Source organism: Coregonus lavaretus (genome assembly GCF_964263955.1).
Source record: "Coregonus lavaretus genome assembly, chromosome: 15".
Taxonomy (NCBI): domain Eukaryota; kingdom Metazoa; phylum Chordata; class Actinopteri; order Salmoniformes; family Salmonidae; genus Coregonus; species Coregonus lavaretus.
Window position 1 is genome coordinate 27307295 of NC_140002.1, and position 16418 is coordinate 27323712.

At 42.7% G+C, this 16418-nt stretch overlaps 1 protein-coding gene across 1 annotated transcript in view; it reads left to right on the forward strand.

The window, feature by feature from the left end:
* The window catches only part of LOC311142329 (UV radiation resistance-associated gene protein-like), a 145389-nt gene that overhangs the window by 13731 nt on the left and 115240 nt on the right, over window positions 1–16418 (forward strand). The window contains exons 6-7 of the mRNA XM_084177956.1: window positions 93–178; window positions 15252–15357. Coding sequence (XP_084034082.1) covers window positions 93–178; window positions 15252–15357 — 192 coding nt within the window. The remainder of the gene's footprint in view (window positions 1–92; window positions 179–15251; window positions 15358–16418) is intronic.

Here is a 16418-nt window from a genome sequence, read left to right on the forward strand (position 1 = left end):
ATGTCCCTAAAAGAGACCATAGACATTCTGTTGTATTATTTGTTTTTCTGTGTTTGGTTTGTTATTGTAAATTTGTAATGTGCTTATTTCAGGACCACTCTGAGAGGAAGAAGAACAGTTTACTCCAGGTGGACCAGAGTTCAGTGAGGAACTCCTACAGTGTCTTCTCTCTGTTGAGGTGAGACAGACTGCACCCACCAAACACTCCCACACATACGACACTGGACAGTAAGTATCTCCATTATGACAATATGTCCCGCTAGCTTTTTGGCTAGTACTTTTCTTTGATTGCCCTTCTCATTACACAACTTCCTTTAGCTACCAGAGAAGATTGGAAACGCAAAATATACTTGTGGGAAACATTCTCTACTACTGTATACGTCACAGACTCTTCCCCACATTGTCCACAAGATGGTGCCAGGAAACTGCCTCAAATGCCTATATTACCATGGAGGCTGTTTTTGCTCCCTAGTCAATGAGAGCTGCCAAAAATACAGTCTGTAGTGTGTTTCTTGGAAATGCATATAGAAAGCTTGAATTAAGTTAGACAAATAAAGGCATAATGTCATTGTTGGCTAGCTCTAATAATGTAACAGATGGAGAATTCCATTCGAATGATCAGGGTGAGTGAAAACGCGCTTTGGTGATTTTAATTTCACTTCCTTATGTTATAAAATACATTTTACCAAGACAAATGATTCTTCATGTTCTGAATCGTTCAGTGGGGTCTTTCTCTAACATATCATTAATCTTCGAAAAATAAGTTATTTCGCATTAATATGAAAAGCGTATACTAAAATATGAAATTACTACATGTTATGTCTCAAAATCGAAATGTATCTTACCACCACCTATGTTGTTTAATGTCCTCCGAGTTCGAGAACAATGATGATGAGTTCAACGGTGAGTCTGTCAGTTAGCCACAGTTCTTGCACAGCATCCAGCCTAGCTGACACAATGTTATTTTTCTGATTTTTTTTTTTTACCCCAAAAAATTATCTGGCCTACATTGAATTATTCACCCTAATTTTAGCCATCTTACAACTCCATTAACTTTTGAACGGATTATGATAGAGACATTAGGTTTGGACCATAGGTTTTCTTAGAGGATTATCTACACAATTAACATATTTTTTACCCAATGGACCAAAGATACGTTTTTGATTGGACACCCTTAGATATTAGTGATTAATGGTCTTTCATAGCTCTTTATTCACAAGGGGGCAGCAAATTATCATTTTCTAAAACCATTGGCACTTTAGCAGGGAGGCATGTTTCCAAGTGCGGTTTGCTCTATGTTGACAAACCACAGCTCTGTTGTTCTATATTTGAATGTGGCGTAATATAAACACTACCTACAGGGTTTGTGCAGAGCTTGCTTGGGGAACACCACAGTTAATTAGAAGTTGGCTCAAGCTACATTTTATGACCCTTTTGGACTACAGTGTACAAGGGGGCACAATGTTTTGAACTGTTAATAACAGGAAAATAACAAGTTCCTGTAGTAAGGCTACATTCATCATAAGTGGAGGATCCATCCTCCTCCTCAAGTCTTTACTGTTACTGTCGAATCAGAGGATTCAAGAATCAAAGATAAACATTCCTAGTGTTATGAATCACTCCTCGCCCCAGCTTGAGATGAGGTGTACAGAGTCGGGGTGAAGATTCCTCCAGCCCTAAGGGCTTCCTCTGGCCGATGACTGTTCTGTGTCTTCGCCTTACGTGGGAAGAGAAAATGGCCTCCAAGGTGCGTGAGTGATCTACACCTCCCAAAGTTTCACACCAACAACACACCATGAATAAATAAATAAATCACTCACGCAGCATATGCTCCTCTCCAGTGCATTCATTCAACCTGTATCACCATAACACATAGACCTACGTGTCCTGACCAGTCTACCACAGCCAAAACCTGCTCTCTGCTGCCTGCCTTGTGATGTGTATGCTGTGCACAGGCCTGAGAAAATGGTGTTAACTAGAGATCAGAGAGGGTTGAGTCCTATTGCTCTATGGGCTCTGCTCAGTGCTGTTGAGTCCTACGTAACTAAACCTCCCTCCTCTTGCTCTCTCCATCTCTCTATCCTGGTGAGGTTCTGAGGAATTTAAAACAGCTCCATTGACCCCCTCCCTCTCCTACCTGGGCCTGAGGCTGAGGATCCTCTGCAGGCCTGGGGCCAAGCTTATAGAGGCTGATGTGATGGGGCTCATTGACTCCAACATGGCCAAGGTCAGGGGTTCCCAAACTTTTTTGTCCTGCGACCCCATTTTGATATCAAACATTTTTCGTGACCCCACCATGTAAAAAATGGGGTGTAATCAATGGTCATTGTTTCCTTTTTTAATTGGGGCTATGACAGCCTATTCCAAATCAGTCTGACAGTACTTTTGACGGTATTTCAAGCCAAGGGAAGTATGGTTTGAAGTGGCTGAAATGCATCAGAAAGGTATTGGGAAGTTCAGAAGATCACCAGGCAATAATTTTGTATGGTTTTCTGTGTATAAAAGAACATCATCATTGATGTTCTTTCCCCCCCGGTCGGATTTAGTGCCTAATCGTGTCCACTCTGTTCTAATTAGGCTTGTGGGTATTTTGAGAAAAGTTTTGAGAATGACACAAATATACATTTTCACAAAGTCTGCTGCCTCAGTTTTTATGATGGCAATTTGCATATACTCCAGAATGTTATGAAGAGTGATCAGATTAATTGCAATTAATTGCAAAGTCCCTCTTTGCCATGAAAATGAACTTCATCCCAAAAAAACATATCCACTGCATTTCAGCCCTGCCACAAAAGGACCAGCTGACATCATGTCAGTGATTCTCTCGTTAACACAGGTGAGAGTGTTGACGAGGACAAGGCAGGAGATCACTCTGTCATGCTGATTGAGTTAGAATAACAGACTGGAAGCTTTAAAAGGAGGGTGGTGCTTGAAATCATTGTTCTTCCTCTGTTAACCATGGGTACCTGCAAGGAAACATGTGCCGTCATCATTGCTTTGCACAAAAAGGGCTTCACAGGCAAGGATATTGCTGCTAGTAAGATTGCACCTAAATCAACCATTTGTCGGATCATCAAGAACATCAAGGAGAGAGGTTCAGTTGTTGTGAAGAAGGCTTCAGGGCGCCCAAGAAAGTCCAGCAAGCGCCAGGACCGTCTCCTAAAGTTGATTCAGCTACGGGATCGGGGCACCACCAGTGCAGAGCTTGCTCAGGAATGGCAGCAGGAAGGTGTGAGTGCATCTGCATGCACAGTGAGGCGAAGACTTTTGGAGGATGGCCTGGTGTCAAGAAGGGGAGCGAGGAAGCCACTTCTCTCCAGGAAAAACATCAGGGACAGACTGATATTCTGCAAAAGGTACAGGGATTGGACTGCTGAGGACTGGTGTAAAGTAATTTTCTCTGAATCCCCTTTCCGATTGTTTGGGGCATCCGGAAAAAAGCTTGTCCGGAGAAGACAAGGTGAGCGCTACCATCAGTCCTGTGTCATGCCAACAGTAAAGCATCCTGAGACCATTCATGTGTGGGGTTGCTTCTCAGCCAAGGGAGTGGGCTCACTCACAATTTTGCCTAAGAACACAGCCATGAATAAAGAATGGTACCAACACATCCTCCGAGAGCAACTTCTCCCAACCATCCAAGAACAGTTTGGTGACGAACAATGCCTTTTCCAGCATGATGGAGCCCCTTGCCATAAGGCAAACGTGATAACTAAGTGGCTCGGGGAACAAAACATCAACATTTTGGGTCCATGGCCAGGAAACTCCCCATATCTTAATCCCATTGAGAACTTGTGGTCAATCCTCAAGAGGCGGGTGGACAAACAAAAACCCACAAACTCCAAGCATTGATTATGCAAGAATGGGCTGCCATCAGTCAAGATGTGGCCCAGAAGTTAATTGACAGCATGCCAGGGCAGATTGCAGAGGTCTTGAAAAAGAAGGGTCAACACTGCAAATATTGACTCTTTGCATAAACTTAATGTAATTATCAATAAAAGCCTTTGACACTTATGGAATGCTTGTAATTATACTTCAGTATACCATAGTAACATCTGACAAAAATATCTAAAAACACTGAAGCAGTAAACTTTGTGAAACAAAACAACAAACAAAACTTTTGACCCCGACTGTAGAGGGAAACAGAAGACACGTGTGTTCCTGAGAGTCTTCTCTTTCTTTGATGGGTCATAATATTTTGTTGCCTGCAGCCTCCTCAAATTTGGCTCATTGTGAGAGCTGCTCAGTGCCTTGCTATCACAGGAATGGCTCTGATTCTCCTCTCCAAGAACACTTGATTGATGATGCAGATTTGTCAGCGAGCGATTCACTGTCGATGAGGCCCTGGTTTGACGACACCCCTAAGCCTGCATAGTGTGGAAAACACGACGTGGAATGGGGAACACGACAAGTTTGGATGGGCAGGCAGACGGAGGAGGCTCTACATAATGGTAATCAGAGTAGGATTTACTGCCTGGGAGAGAAGGGAGGATGTAGTGTATTGAGCCACTTCCTCTGGGCCTGGGGGAGCAGAGGGATGGGGGAGCCAGGGAGAACAGCCTAAACATTCACCAGGACCTATGGGGCATGGGGAGGGACCAACCAGGTAGAACGGTCAAGATGCTTCTAGAACCACTGATACAGGGCAGGGATTGTTCTGCCACTGAAATTCTTGGGACGCCTAACTCCAAACAGTGTATAAAAAAAAAATATATATATTTATTTATTTATTCGGAATGGAAAAACACTTTCAGTGTAAACTTAAACAACAAAAAACTGAAAGTATGTAGAAAATATTTTTTATAAAATAATCTTTGAGAACTAACGATCACCAAAATAAAAGCTAGCTAAGACAGTCAGGGAGAATAGAAAATGTCCAATACGCTCAGGGGTGTGAATGTCCAATACAATGAATTTAGCAGCAGGAAATGTGCTTTAAAACTGCAAAATTTTCTCTCACCTGCATGGCAAAAAAAAATCTGCCACGCCCCCTGCTACGCCATAGATCTGCGGTACTATTTAGTTAACTTAAGAATCAATGGCTCTAAAACTTTCTCATGAGGCATTTGGCACCTCCATCTTCACTCCGCCATCTTCCCTTCCCTCCCTCACTCTCCCCTCGCTCTTTCTCTGTGGTTATTAGGGGTAACTTCTACTTACTCTCCCTCTATTGGTTTAGAGTACACAGGCCTTGGGGTATAGGGTGATCTGATTGGATCAGAAGTTGGTTTGGATTGCGTTCAGATGACTGAGTAGCGTAGGGATGTTGACAGACTGTGGAAGGGAAACGGGGAGATGAGAGGAGCTGTATGTGTCCAGCAGTCTGTCCACAGACTATCAGGTTGCCTTCAGTTTATCTTGGTTGGATGCCTATTTTGTCTTTTTGACCTGGTATTGTGTTTTTCAACATTAGGCACAAGTGCACTGGGTGGAAATTTAGGCCCTACACAACTTTCATTGAACAGATGAGCCACATAATTCATCACTCTTAACACAGATTTATGTCAGAGGAATCTTTTTCCACTCTATCAATGCCACATGTTGTTCTTTCCCTGTATTCTCAGATTATTTCTCTTACTGGCCTCCCTCCTATACAGTGCCTTCAGAAAGTATTCACACCCATTGACTTTTTCCACATTTTGTTGTGTTGCAGCCTGAATTTAAAATGTATTAAATTGAGATTCTGTGTCACTGGCCTACACACAATACCCCATTATGTCAAAGTAGAATTATGTTTGTAGCAATGTTTACAAATCAATACAAAAATGAAAAAATGAAATGTCTTGAGTCAATAAGTATTCAATCCCTTTGTTATGGCAAGCTTAAATAAGTTCAGGAGTAAAGATGTGCTTAAGAAGTAACATAATAAGTTGCATGGACTCACTCTGTGCAATAATAGTGTTTAACATGATTTTTGAATGACTACCTCATCTCTGTAATTTCTGTACCCCACACATACAATTTGAGCAGTGAATTTCAAACACAGATTAAACCACAAAGGTTTTCCAAGGTCTCGCAAAGAAGGGCACCTATTGGTAGATGGGTAAAAAAACAAAAACACTTTGGATGGTGTATCAATAAACACAGTCACTACAGAAGTACGGGCGTCGTTCCTAACTCAGTTGCCGTAAAGGAAGGAAACCACTCAGGGATTTCACCGTGAGGCCAATGGTAACTTTAAAACAGTTAGAGTTTAATGGTTGTGATAGGAGAGAACTGATGGATCAACAACATTGTAGTTACTCCACAATACTAACCTAAATGACAGAGAGAAAAGAAGGAAGCCTGTACAGAATAAAACTATTCCAAAACATGCATCTTGTTTGCAACAAGGCACTAAAGTAATACTGCCAAAAATGTGGCAAAGAAATTCACTTTTTGCCCTGAATACAAAGTGTTATGTTTGGGCAAATCCAATACGACACATTACTGAGTAACACTCTCCATATTTTCAAGCATAGTGGTGGCTGCCTCATGTTATGGGTATTGCTTGTAGTCATTAAGGACTGGGGAGTTTTTCTCAGCATAAAAAAAAGAAATGGAATGGAGCTAAACACAGGCAAAATCCTAGAGGAAAACTTTGTTCAGTCTACTTTCCACCAGACACTGGGAGATTAATTCACCTTTCAGCAGGAAAATAGCCTAAAACAAAAGGCCAAATCTACACTGGAGTTTACCAAGAAGGCAGTGAATGTTCCTGAGTGTCCGAGTTACAGTTTTGACTTAAATCTACTTGAAAATCTATGGCAAGACTGAAAATTGTTGTCTAGCAATGATCAACAACCAATTTGACAGAGCTTGAAGAATTTTGAAATGATTAATGGGCAAATGTTGTACAATCCAGGTGTGGAAAACTCTTAGAGACTTACCCAGGAAGACACCTTTGTAATTTACATTTAACATTTTAGTCATTTAGCAGACGCTCTTATCCAGTTAGTGCATACATTTTCATACTGGCCCCCCGTGGGAAACGAACCCACAACCCTGGCGTTGCAAGCGCCATGCTCTACCATGCTTCTACAAAGTATAGACTCAGGGGTGTGAATACTTATGTAAATGAGAGATTTATTTTTCAATACATTTGCTAAAGAATTCTCCAAACATGTTTTCACTTTGTCATTATGGGCTATTGTGTGTTGATAGGTGAGGGGGAAAAAATCTATTTAATCCATTTTGAGTTCAGGCTTTAAGTCAAGGGGTATGAATACTTTCTGAAGGCACTGTACGTGTGTGTGTTTTCAGTGTGTGTTCAGTGTGTGAAAACAGAGGCAGTGTTCTATTGTAAAGTCTAGAGTGGTCTTCCCTGACCCAGTGTCTAGCGGAGGCGATAAGCCTTTCCTCTAGTAAATGCCTGGCCTTAGAGCAGTCCTGTGGGCCGCCTGTCGGTTCGGTGCCCCTCTCCAACCTTCAGCCCTCAGCTCTCAGCCACAGGATATTGTTCTGGGCCGGATTAAGGGGACCTGTTTAAACAGATGGCCCGCTCCGTCTCCAGGCCCAGAGAGCTGACCCCCAGGGTCCCAACACCGCCAGTCAGACTACAGAAAACAAACTGGCTACTAAGCCCCAAATCGCTGTGCAGAATATGGACGTGGCTATGCTGTTTTTCTATAACACCTCAGGAGCGTACTTAAAGAGATACTTCGGGATTTTGCCAATGAGACCCTTTATCTACTTCCCCAGAGTCAGATGAACTCGTGGATACCATCTTTATGTCTCTGCGTGCAGTTTGAAGGAAGTTGCTAACTAGCGGCAATTGCTAACTAGTGTTAGCGCAATGACTGGAAGTCTATGGGTATCTGCTAGCATGTCATTGTGCTAACACTAGTTAGCATTGGCTCGCAAAACTACCTCTAACTTCCTTTATACTGGACACAGAGACATAACAATATTATCTACCAGTTCATCTGACTCTGATAAAGGGCCTCATTGCCAAAATCCCGAAGTATCCCTTTAAAGAGATGTTCCGGAAGATTGAAAACTACCTCATTTATTTTTTAAACCTGCTGTTTTGGGCTCAACGTGCCAATGTATGGCTCATACATGCATAATAAACTACCTACAGTCCTCTCCCAGTGCAAAAGCCACAGAATCCTTACATTCTAACCTGCCATTATTTAGTGCATGCGATCTACGCGCTCATTCCTGTCATGTAGTGAACGCGCGCTCTGAAGCAATTTTTCAAGTGGCTGCATGGCTTACCATTTAGTTATTTTGATAACAGTGAAAATACATCGAACAAAACTATGCATCAGAAGTTACAAAACATCCTAAATTAAAAGTTAGATCTATTAGACCTTGGTAGTAGTTTCATTTCATTCATGCATTTCTCTGCAAACCAGAAAATGTTGTGCTTTAAAGATGGCATTGTAGCCACACAAATACATTAGAAGATCATTGTCAACCTGATCAGAAACACTATGTTCACAACCTGTATCTCCTAAATGGTGTCGCTGGTGTATTTTGTTTGAATATATTGTGGAATAGGCTATATGGTTTTTCACAGGGCGCGCGTCCATCTATCCCATTTGCGAATCGCGACACATCTTTGATGTACTTGAGAAATGTATACCCCAAACTTTCACCCACTTGTTAGATAAGAAAATATAGGCTTATCTTTGTTGTCTCAACCATCCATCCAAATCAAATAATTCCATGTGTCCACTTTTTGTCTTTATAGACTTTGACACGTATTCCATGAAATGAGGTAATCCAATGCGGGCAACACTGCAGCTGTTGATTGCCAGCGATCATCATTCATCACGTTAGCATATGATATAATCGATACACGACTTTAAAGGAGTAGGAAATTTGATGCAAACATATGAGTATACATTTTCCAATGTATAAAATTACATTCACATTTGCTTGCTCGTTTGACATACTATTTGGATGAGACCACGCGCTATAACGGGAACTAGCCTGCAACAACCAAACTTGATGGAAAATGTTGATTGGCAGGTGGAATGATGTTTAATGAGGTTGCAAGGTTAAAGTGAGAGGCGGGATCAGGTCAGCACAGTATTGTCCAATGAGGTTGTGGGGTGAGCCCAACATGCACACCACATGAACGCTGCAGAGGTTTTTCTTTCTCGTCGGGCACTCGCTACAGAGGCTCGAGATCAATGACGTGATGATGTTGTACACAATTGTGCACAATTTCCGAGGACCTCTTTTGGCTCGTGAGCATTACTTTCAAAACTACTGGCTGAAATTAAACAAAACCTTTTATAACAGATCTTTAAACAAAGCCCAGTAGGTGTTGAGGGACTCCTGTTCGAGTCGTCCTCTCTGCCATTTTTGCAGATTTTCGGCCTAACACACTTCTGAGCTCCAAACTTAGTGTGGAAATCTTGTTTTCTCTGTTTTCCTAAATACATCAGTTAGGCTACATTTTCATGTGTTATATTTGTTACATATCCACTTGTTTGGTTAGATATGTTAGAGTTATATCAAGACATATCATAGACATGTTTTTGTCAGTTTTTCCCACCCAAGTCATTTAAAATGGGAGAAATTCAGTTTTCACATGCCAAGCCAGTAGCCTGCACACTCTGTTTGTTTCTTGCCACTAGGTCCATAGACTCCTGGGTCGTATTCATTAATGTACACTGTAGCAAAACATTTTGCAACAGTAAAAGAAAACAAGGGTTTCTTATTGGACTTTTTCAGGTAAGTCCCTCCCTGTTTCGGCCTGTTTGCCTCTGTTTGCAAAATTGCAGCCCAAATAAATGCTTCACAGAGTTCAAGTAACAGAGACATCTCAAAATCAACTGTTCAGAGGAGACTGCGTGAATCAGCCTTCATGGTCGAATTGCTGCAAAGAAACCGCTACTAAAGGACACCAATAAGAAGAAGAGACTTGCTTGGGCCAAGAAACACGAGCAATGGACATTAGAACGGTGGAAATCTGTCCTTTGTTCTGATGAGTCCAAATTTGAGGAGGAGGTGTGATAGTGTGGGGATGCTTTGCTGGTCACACTGTCTGTGATTTATTTAGAATTCAAGGCACACTTAACCAGCAAGGCTACCACAGCATTCTGCAGTGATACGCCATCCCATCTGGTTTGCACTTAGTGGGACTATCATTTGTTTTTCAACAGGACAATGACCCAACACACCTCCAGGCTGTGTAACGGCTATTTGACAAAGAAGGAGATTGATGGAGTGCTGCATCAGATGGCCTGGCCTTCACAATCAGCCGACTTCAACCCAATTGAGATGGTTTGGGATGAGTTGGACGGCAGAGTGAAGGAAAAGCAGCCAACAAGTGCTCAGCATATGTGGGAACTCCTTCAAGACTGTTGGAAAAGCATTCCAGGTGAAGCTGGTTGAGAGAATGCCAAGAGTGTGCAAAGCTGTCATCAAGGCAAAGGGTGGCTACTTTGAAGAATCTCAAATATAAAATATAAATTGATTTGTTTAACACCTTTTTGGTTACTACATGATTCCATATGTGTTATTTCATAGTTTTGATGTCTTCACTATTATTCTACAATGTAGAAAATAGTAAAAATAAAGAAAAACCCTTGAATGAGTAGGTGTGTCCAAACCTTTGACGGGGACTGTACGTCTGATCAAGTTGTCTCTGCCTGCCTATGTCCCAGGCCTGGCTGTGAGGTGTGTCGGTCTGTGTATCTGACCTATACAGTATCTGTAGACAGAGGAAGTAGAAGCGGAGGTGGAGAGGGGCCAAAAACATAAACAAGGGCCCCAATCTCTTGTCACCTGATAAAGAGCATTTCAGAAATGAAACCCATCGTATCATACAGCAAAAGAAAAGTGTTTTGTCAACCTCCTCCCCTACCTCCCTGTTATTATGTTTTCTTGGATGCCAACTGCACCAGACTGCACCTCACTTCCTCGCTTTCTCTCTCCAACACAAAAGAGTCGCTAAAAGTTTCCATGCCTGTAACATCAAGTGGTCTCTCAAAACAAAAAGGACGTCTGGAACGATATGAGGGGGCGATGAAAAATGCATGCAAACGAACAAAAACCGAAAACCGCTGCATACCATTGTGGAAGAGTGGAATGGACCCGGACTTTAAGCTATCTCACCAACCGCTTTGTGAATGAGACAAGCACCCCCCAACCGCCAACGCTATATAAGGCAATTAAATGTGTTTTGTTTCGATGTGCTCCTATTCTCCAGGGGGACAGGGGATGCTCTCTCTCTCCCTCTTCCTCCCTCTCCCTCTTCCTTCCACTTCTTTTTCCTTTTCCTTTTTATTTTCTTTCTTTCTTTCTTTCTTTCTCTCTCTCTCTCTCTTACCTTCTTTCTTTCTTTCTTCCTCACTTTCTTTCTTTCTTACCACCTTTCTTTCTTTCTCACTCTCTCTCTCTCTCTTTCTTTCTTTCTTTCTTTCTTACCTTCTTTCTTTCTTACTACCTTTCTTTCTTTCTTTCTCACTTCCTCACCTGTTTTTTTCCTACCTTTTTATCTCTGTAAGCCAGATGATACATCTGCCTCTGCTGTTGCTCGGCACTGATTGCGAGATTGCAATTGCTGGCCTGTTGCGCTACGTATAAACCATGGTAAATATTTATTTTGAGATCATCAGTTGGGTAAATGAATCCATGAACAGTATAGGCCATCAGAGCCAGTGCTTTGTGGAGGCCGCTCTGGAAGGAGTTACTACATAGTGGATGTGTTTAAGGTCAGAAAGTCGATGCCATTTGTATTTATTACAATGCTCATTGATTTTGTCTCATAAATCCATCAAAGCTTCCTTCTTGCCTCCCTTCATCTGCGAGAGGCAGCATCGCAAACAATAATTCTCTAAAGATAGCTTCTAAGCAGCTGTCTGTTTAGGGAAAATGTTCCATATGAATGTTCAAGAACGGTCTTGTTGGAATCCACATGCTTTTACAGGCATTCACCCACCAACGGATTTAGGGTTTTAAGATGTTATTCTTTTCAGATGCCTTTCTATCTTAAATCAAGGACTGAATGTGTACTTATTTGAATCGTAACTCCCAGTAATCCCTAGTTGTCATTTTCACTAGTCCTCCTCATGTTGTAGAAAAGGGAAAGTTGTTATGGTTCAGTGTGCTTTCTGGAAGGGTGGGTGCCAGCCTGGTGGTTGCACTGCCCCAGTGAGGGCATAAGGGCCTGGGACTGGTCCACCCCCCTCACACCTTGTGATCCAACAGTCCATATAGGGCCTGATGTGATGTGATGGGCAGGCCCGGCCCTCCTACCCCCAAACTGGTTGAGCTGATAAGGGTGCAGACATGCGTTAAGGGCTGGGGAGATAACAGCACTCACCTAGGGGAAGTGGCTATATAAGATCCCTCCATCACAATCACCTCAGACCGATAAAGCTGTCAAAATGGCTTTGCCCTGACGTTCCCAACGACAATCCCCAATGGATATCGAGGTCTTCCCAGGCAGGTTGAAATGAAAGAAAGTGAATGGTTGTAGTAGAGTTTCCCCTTCCTTTCTTTCCTCCTTTCTTAAATGTGAAATCATTAGGAGTTAGTGTCTGAGCCCACTTACTGAAGATACAGGAGTGATGAATGTTGGTCTGGGCTCCATCCTCCTACCACACACAGTAATATCCTGAGGTGTCTGAGGAATAGCATTTAAAAAATAAATAAAAATAACATGCAAGTAGCTGGAGGCACCATAGATTTGTGGAAATATCTCCGTGAGCTGGATTAGTTTTAATCTAAGCCGATGGAGGGTCAGGCACTAAACCCACTAAAGGAGGCAGTTCCAGGAAGGCTCTGAGGGACTGCATACCTAAGCATTTTATAGACAGTCCCATAAAGTTACTAAAATCTCCCACTTCCATGACCACTGGCCCCATTCTCACATAGCAACCATAACCACTTTCCCCACTGCAACCACTACGAACGCCAACCACAAGTGGTTGTTGCATCATGAGAGGAGAGCAGAAGTTGCGTTTTCACTCATCCATATGTAGTCCATGGATTAATACACAGAGCTGCTGCTCACACATGGACCACATTCAAGCACAAGCAGTGGGTATGAGCTGCACCCGTGTAACCCCCCTCCACCCCCACCCCCAAAAGGCCAATTATGTATGTAGCCTAGATGACTTATTGGCAGAACTATCTGCCTGGTTCAGTATGGATGGAGGAATGGAGTTTTTAGCCTCACTGATTTAGCCAATTACCTCATTTGAGAATATTGAGGAAAGAAAGCAACGGATATGGGAAACGTGAGTAAAAAGAGGGATGTGTATCTGAAAGGGCTGTAGCTCCATGACACGATACTTAATGTAACCTTTACTAAGAGAGAGCCATGTTTGGACCCACGTGGTTAGAGTCATGTAGTGAAGAAAATAAGTCTTTAGTCACAAGTTTGAAAATGTGGTAAACTGGGGAAGACCAAAAGTCTTCTCCTCAGATTTGTGCTCCGAAGTGAGGTGTTAATTAATGTAAGAGGATGATTGAGGAATTCTAAGAAAGAAACATAGTAGTCAATAGATTCATTTTAGATGAAAGATGTGGTTGAATATTCCCATTAAGTTATAAATCCTAGAGGAAGGGGAAACCACCAAACCTCAGTTTACCTGTCCCCTGATGACAGTTTAAAAGGCCCCAGAAGTGGAGTATGAAAGATCACAGAGCATTTTGGCTCCACTACGGTATTATTCACAATCCTGGGCCCTTAAGACTCTTTGTGGCTTCCACCAAGTCCACTGATTCAGCCAAAAGCCAGGAGAACTCTGCAATCTGAGGCTACAAACTGTGAAAATGCACTGTATGTTTTGGCAGGGGTTTTGGCGCCTTGATTGACAGAAGACTACACGTAGTGGTTTGGGGCAGGAATCTGCCTTAGCATTATCTGGGTTAAGAAGTGCTGCGATATGACTATCAAACACAGGCCAGGTCAGGCAGCGTGCACTACGGTTACTCCTAGGGATTCACTAGCAGCGATTGGAAGGATAGGGGGATGGAGTTGTGAGGAGTATGGAACAGCCCGCTCCTGACAGAGGTGGAATGATGTGGCTGGAAAAATGGTGGGTTGGGGAGTGGGGGCAGGGGGCTGAAGTGGTCCCATTGAGGGAACATGGTGATGGAGAATTTTACTAATGAGAAATGCAAACCACATCTCCATCAGGAGACCAGACCTCAGACCAGACTGTAGAGCCATTCATACTGTAGATGAGAGGGACTGGATCGGGAACTGCAGGCCACACTACCACATCTAACGCTTATCTCCCAATGAGCGTGTCTGTAAATTAGACAAAATGAGGATGATCTCAAGTTTCTTGGACAATATTATTGCTAATGGCTGCCTTCCTCCTGCGTGTGAGGAGGACCCTCAGATCTCAGCCTGGTGTGATGGTTGTCTGTTCCTCTTAGACCATGTCGCTGGGGCCGCTGTGTTGTGGGGAGCAGCTTGGTCTCCCTCCCTCCCCTGGAGCTGTTGAAACCATACTTGGAGAGTTAATCAAGTCTGTGATTGATAGCTGCAATAACGTTCTGGCTTGTCTTTTGGTATTGTTGTTATTGTTCCCTCCCTTCCTCTCTCCAGAGAGGACAATGAATGAATGGCATCAGTACCCAAAGGTTTTGGGAAAGTCTTCCATGTTTGCGGTGAGTGTTTATTAAATGGCCCGTCGAGGTTTCTCTCAGTGGTCTGACTTTAATACTTTCAGGTCCATAGGGCAACATTTGATCCTTAAATCATGGTTAGATATATTAGAAAATAATAGTGATTAAAATACTGGTGGGTTATTTGTGGTTATTGGGTATTTAAGAACTTGATACGTCCACTGAGTCTATAGGAATACATCTTAAGAGTCATTTTAATGAACTTTGTTCTTTCAATGTTCTCAATACCCGCTTTGTCCTTTGTTCCTTTGGAACCTTCATTAACTTTGAGACATTTGGAGTCGACACGGCACAACAATGTAGATGAAACCCCGGTAAATCAGGAAAAGAAACAATGAGTTAAACAAACCGTCGCCACAAAGTTAAGAACCCCATGTGGTCCATCATAACTCATACCTCCTCCCTCTAACCACCAAACAAACCTAACTAACATGAACAAATAGCACAGAAAACAAACACGCTAACAAGAGGGCTGACATTACACTGTCCGGAGTGTCCGCCCTCTGTTCTTGTGTGTTTATTTATTTACCCTACTGCAGTTATAAATCTGTCAGCATCACATACAAGCATCCTCTATTATACAGTACATGTCTGTTGAGTTCCTGAGGTGAAGAGCCTAAACAGTTGGTCAATAATATCCTGATGTTCTTCCTCCCTGTACTTTCCAGGCTCCACACGGCCCAGAGAGCCATCAAGCAGACCCAGGTGACCGTGCAGAAGATCGGGAAGGAGATCGAGGAGAAACTGAGGACGACAACGGCCTGCACCGAGCGTGTGAGTCAGCCAGCCCAATACAGATCCTCCACTGATCTCTGCTCATCCGCAACTCATTCTCTTGCAAACCCATTATCTATGTTGTGCCAATATCACGTGTTTATGTGCTAACTATAAAAATCAGTTGGTCAGGTGAGACCTCTGGCTATGAGAACTGAAATATACTTATTTTTATTTTATTAAAGATAATTGTGCTGAACCAGATGAGCAGCAGCAGCTACTTCTGTAGTCAGCCAAAACGGCCACCTAGTGCTAGGCTAAATGCTCAGCAGATTGTATATCTTGTATCACACAGATCCTCATAAATATGTAATTAGGTCCTCAGGCAGTTATCATATCCTGTGTTTGGATGAATTAAACCTCTTGAAACCCAGCTACCCCCCCTCCCCCAAACCCTCTATTGTAGGGGGGCTTTTTAACAAAACACCCACGATTTGTTTCCAACCTCGCCTTTATCCTAGAGTCAAATCAAAACCAATAGAAAGAAAGCATATTTAACATTTTTGGAATTGGCAGACACACAGCTTGAAAATGGAGCGTTAATCCTAGGTTTTGAAAGTTGTGTTTATTATAAACACACACTTCAAAAGCTCCTGTTATAAAAGCCTTGAGGCTCTGACACCTCCATGTTATGGTGCTCAAGGTATAGGCTACACTATTACGTTAAAAGCAGATTTGTGCAGATAGGATTCAACTCCCCCCGCCCCCCTCCTCCTCAGCTTTCTTTTAAAGCAGGGATGGGCTACTTTGAGATGGGTGGGGGTCACAAGAAATCTGAACTCTTCATGAGGGGCCGCAGTGGCTCATAGGTCTGCATACCCACATCCTTACCCATACATGCAGTCAACAGATTTTTACAATCAATCTATTTGTGCAGTTAAACTACATAACTATCTTAATAAATGCATTAAAACAGTAGCCAGGGCCGGCCCTAGCCTTTGGGGGGCCCTAAGAGACATTTGGTTATGTCACGCCCTGGCTCTGGGGACTATGTTATGTTGAGCCAGGGTGTGTAAGTCTATGTTTAATTTTCTATGTTGGTCTGAGTGACTCCCAATCAG